At 44.1% G+C, this 4,669-nt stretch overlaps 1 protein-coding gene across 1 annotated transcript; it reads right to left on the bottom strand.

Annotated features, from left to right (window-relative positions):
• Positions 1-704: 704 nt before the first annotated feature.
• Positions 705-3,075, bottom strand: LOC147630290 (uncharacterized). The gene is made up of 2 exons (XM_086810134.1): positions 2,802-3,075; positions 705-2,723 (listed from the first exon to the last, which is right to left on the bottom strand). Exons 1-2 carry the CDS (start codon positions 2,959-2,961, stop codon positions 1,054-1,056), a joined length of 1,830 nt encoding a protein of 609 aa, XP_086666260.1. The 5' UTR covers positions 2,962-3,075; the 3' UTR covers positions 705-1,053.
• Positions 3,076-4,669: the final 1,594 nt, after the last annotated feature.

The following is a 4,669-nucleotide window of genomic DNA, read 5'->3' as shown; positions in this document are numbered from 1 at the left end:
AAATGATCTTGTAAGCTATCTTGGGAGTCTTAAACTTGATCCGGTAGTAGCCATGCCCGAGGAGTTGAACATCAATGATCTTTCCCACCTCCGTGAGAAGACGGGCCTGAAGGAGATCACGCACCTTGTCTTAACAGGGGTGTGAAGATCATTCCCTCTGCAAATGATCTCATTTCTATTCCACTACATTTCTAGAAAACCTGTTTAGGCTAGTTAGTGCCTATTGAAAGCTTTTGGGCTTGCTACGTGGCCCTTATGCGAAAACTACAAACATGGCCACTTGGAGAGCATTTTTTCTCTCCAAGTGGAACATATGTGTATGGTTTGCACTTAAGGGCTACATAGCAAGCCAAAAAGCTTATCATAAGTCCATTAGCACATATGGGTAAGCTTTTAGACTTGCCATCTTGCCCTTATCCCGCAAACCAAACACATAACGGCCACTTGGAGAGCGGTTTTGTTTTCCAAGTGGCCCATATGCATCTAACCCACATGACCATTAAGTATTCCACAACACAGATGCATCTTGCAACTTGATCATGCTAAACATTGCATCTCCATTATGAGGGAAGTAACATTTAACAAAGGAAGCAACATTTGACATATGTTTCTACCAATGTGCTACAGATACCAGACAATGGGGATCACAAAGAGGAAGACGAAAAAAAGGAATGAAACCAAGTAAACCCTAAAAGTCAGAGAGAAGATTTAAAAAAGTTTCATTTCAATATTTCCATCCTTACCCAAAACTCTCCACTCACAAATACTGCAATTCTTCAGTTCAATGTTGCCATACTTACTTGAAACGTTCAACTCACAAATACTTACCTGAAACATTCAACACACAAATACTGATAAAAAAGGCATCTGAAGACAAGCTGGTTCAGCAGGACGCTTGCTAGCAAGAGAATCAAGTTCAGAAGAGTGACATTTCTCCTCTACTCTACACACCATACATCATTAAGGGCAATAGTTCAATGCCCACTGCAGTATCCAGCGTTTCAACCCCTCTACTCTTCAGACCATAAACCCCTCTCCTCTTCACACCATACATCAATAAGGGCAATGGTTCAATGCCCACTTCAGTATCCATTGTTTCAAGCCATCATAATCCAGATTTTCTGCCAGCTCAATAGCTTCACACCAAGCATCAGCCTCCTCCAATTCCTTTTCCCACAGATCCAATATCTGTGATGCTTCTGAAGGTAATTTTGAAGTGCTGGGTTCAGCCACTTTTCGGACAATACCAAGTTTGATAGCCCTCAATTTCCGCTCAAACAAGGGGCGAGCCAAAAGATAAAGTGCTTTCACTAATGATACAAGATCATCCTCAGGTGCAAAGGAAACTCGTGAGCTATCTTTAATGTACTGCTGTAATATACTCTTTGAAGCTGTAAGCAAACTGCCATAGAAAGGAATTGAACATCCAATGTCACAAGCAAAAGCCCAATCAATTAGGAAAAGAGAGCCATCCTCAATAGACACTATATTTCCCATCTTTACATCCCTGTGAACAACCTTCTTAGAGTGTGCCCCTTGCAATGTACCAACAATATCAGGCCAATGCCTCTTGATTTGGCTCAGCCCTCCTGTCCGTACCTTTTTCCCAACTGGAAACAACAACAAAAAGCTTTTATCACTTGCCATTCCAACACAAGATGGAACACCTGGCACGCCCTTTAGCAAATCCAAGAAGGATTTCTCTTTCTGAGCCAAACCACTGATTGCTTTGGGCAAAGTGTCTCTATTTCTGTAGATTTTGATAGCTACAGGTCTGCCAAGAAAATCATCACACCTGTACACGTTGCTTGTTAGACCCGAACCCAAGAAGGTGGTAATCACCACATTTTGAGAATCAAGAGTCAACGAGCAATCTTTAGGAAGATAGAGTGAACATGGGTTGGCCATCAAAATAGCAACTAGAGACTGTTTAACTTTATCTAGTTCAAAGCTTTTAAAATAACTGAAAAGTTTGTAATTGAATTCCACTTCTGATGCCCTCTCAACAGCAAACCACTGTATCAGTCGCAGATTTGTCACTGCAACTACTATTCTTTTCCTCAATGGCCCGGAATCCTGCAAGACTGTAATGGCCCTGCTGACAGCATGCCCAATATGGGGCTTGGCATTATATTTTCTCTTACGTTTATCCTGCTTGACAGGTTCACTCAAAGAATGCAGACTTATAAGGGCTGCAGTGTAGCAAGGGAGAGGAGGTTTTCCCTTGATGTGGACAGTGAAATCCACTAATCTTTCGAGGGGATGACCATCTTCCACGGCATTACCTGTAAAAGTTATAACATTCTCGCACTTGTCATCCTTAACTTCCTTAATCATGGCTAAAAAGTCCTTTTCTAGGGTTCTAGCTTTTGAATGCACCAAAGTCTCCCACATGTCGGGTGGCCATACATCATCAGCCAAAGCCTCAGAAACAACGTCTGGAACCAAATGACTACTTAGTATTGCCTCCTCTTTAACATACCCTCCAAGCTCCGTGGGTTTTTGTGTGTACTTTGTTGTTGCCCGAAGCTTCAGTAAATCACTGAGCAGATCTTCTTTCAAACCTGAAATCTTATTGGTGAGCTGACTATTGAGCTGACTGCCTTGTTGAGCGAGCTCAATCTTCATTTGTTGAGCGAGCTGACTATAGAGCTGACTGCCTTGTTGAGCGAGCTCAATCTTCATTTGTTGAAAAAGATCAGCGACCTCTTCCATGTCGATAACTGGAAAACCACAGATAAAGTGACATCAGTGAAAGAACGCTGTGAGAAGGACGTGAGCAAGAAGACTGTGAGAAGGACCTGCAATGTTCTTCTCCCGCGACATTTTTCCTTGTCCTGGCAGTGGAGGCGTGTTCTCCCTCGTCGTTTCTTGAAATACCACTCTTCCGAGGGCCTTCTCTCTCTCTTGAAATACTCTTCCGAGTGCCATATCTCTCAGCGACTGTGCAGGTACCATCATGAGCTTGAGCTGGCGTTAATGGAGTTAATGCTCATTGCTCCGTTCGATGTGCTCTTCAGACAAGTCGAGAGAGCCAGGGCCTAAATTTGACGGGTGTCCCGTCGATTGAAAGGGACGATATAAAAAATCGTCTTTCATAAAATCGTCCTGCTACCCTAATTTAGGACCTATTCACACTTGGCAGCCAGCACATGGAAATGGGTGAGTTGGCCCAATTATTTTCCCCGCCTCCAAAACCTCTATTCACACTAGGTGGAAGCCATGCTTAGTTGGCATGCTGAGTCACGGCCAGCTTTTAAGCAAAAAGCTTTTAGGTCGCCCATCTCTTGGCCGCCTTTGTGTTCTCATCCAATAGAATGCTTTGACTCCTAGTAGTGTGAATTGAATCCCCTGCAGCCAACTTCAATGCTCTAGACATTAGGAGGAAAAGCATGAGTTGGCTACCGCCTATAGTGTGAATAAGGCCTTAGTGTACGCTAACTGGACGCAGAGCCTATAATTTAGTGTACGCTAAGTGGAGCTATCATTTTATTAATAGGGGCTATTTTCCACGCAAGGCCAGGTTGAGGGTGGGCAGACCGTGAGCAAATTTTGTCAAAAGAGGCGTGAGTTACAAAGCCTCTCTTTCTACCCCCGCCTCTTCTCCATTTCAGGAGCAACCAATATTCTTCTATTTGTCTACTTTTTTTTTTTAATGCAAAGAAATTTATATTAAGTATCAAAAAAGATACAGCACCCTAAGGTGAACACTGGAGCTTATGGACTTTCCTAAGCAGTAGATCCACAGTAGCTTTAATCTTCCCTCTCTCCCTAGTCCTTGCTAGTACAAGACCTTCTACCACTAGATTCCTTACTCTCCCTATGGAGCTATAGTCACAGCTGGATCCCCTGTGTAGTATAGCATTCCTAGATTCCCATATCCTGCTTAGTATCAAGCCTCTCAGTGTTTGCCACACTTGATATATGGCAGGGTTCATCCTGCCCTTGCATCCAATGACTGCTTGCTTCCAGTTGATCTTGTCAAGCACTCCACAGTCACTAAGGATTCTGCTGACTGCTGCCCACACAGGGTACACCTCCTTGCACTCCCAAAAAGCATGCCTCATAGATTCCTTATGGGTTTTGCACCTGGGACAGTAAGGGTTCCCCTGGCTCCACTTGCTGGTTATGCCCCTAACTGGTAGTTTCCTATTCAGTATTCTCCACAGGGGTAGGTCCAATCTGCCTGAGCCTGTAGAGCCCCATGTTTGCCTGGCTCTCTGCCTGCAATAATCCACTGTTAGAGTGCAGTTTTCCTTCTTCCAGGCAACAGCTATTCTCATAGCCCATTTCTGTCTAGACACCTTGGGTCTTATGCTTGGGAGGGACCAATACTTGATGCTAACCCTTGTGGTCACCATTGGGGAGGTGGGCCATTCCCTCCTGATATTGCTCAGTACATGAAGCATCAGTCTTTGCTCTTCATTGTTAAGTGCATTCCATCTACCAGCAGGGATCAGCCATTGTTTAGTAGTAGAGCACCAAATGTTGCCAAACCCTTTGCTTCCAGCCTTTTTGCTACTCTGGGGTTAGCTTCCACTGCTGGGACACCATTTTGCATTGCATCTTTGCAAAGCCATATGCTCTGCTCAAGGGATGAGTCAAACCGGGAACCCATCCATACTGCCTCCTTAGTTATTGCTTTCCAGCTGTTTACTAGCTTCATGGT

The sequence above is a fragment of the Cibotium barometz genome, chromosome 16 (genome assembly GCF_041138505.1).
Source record: "Cibotium barometz isolate CiBa-2024 chromosome 16, ASM4113850v1, whole genome shotgun sequence".
In the NCBI taxonomy this organism is placed as follows: Eukaryota; Viridiplantae; Streptophyta; class Polypodiopsida; order Cyatheales; family Cibotiaceae; genus Cibotium; species Cibotium barometz.
Note: the sequence above shows the minus strand (reverse complement) of the source record. Positions and strands in the feature narration are given on the sequence as shown.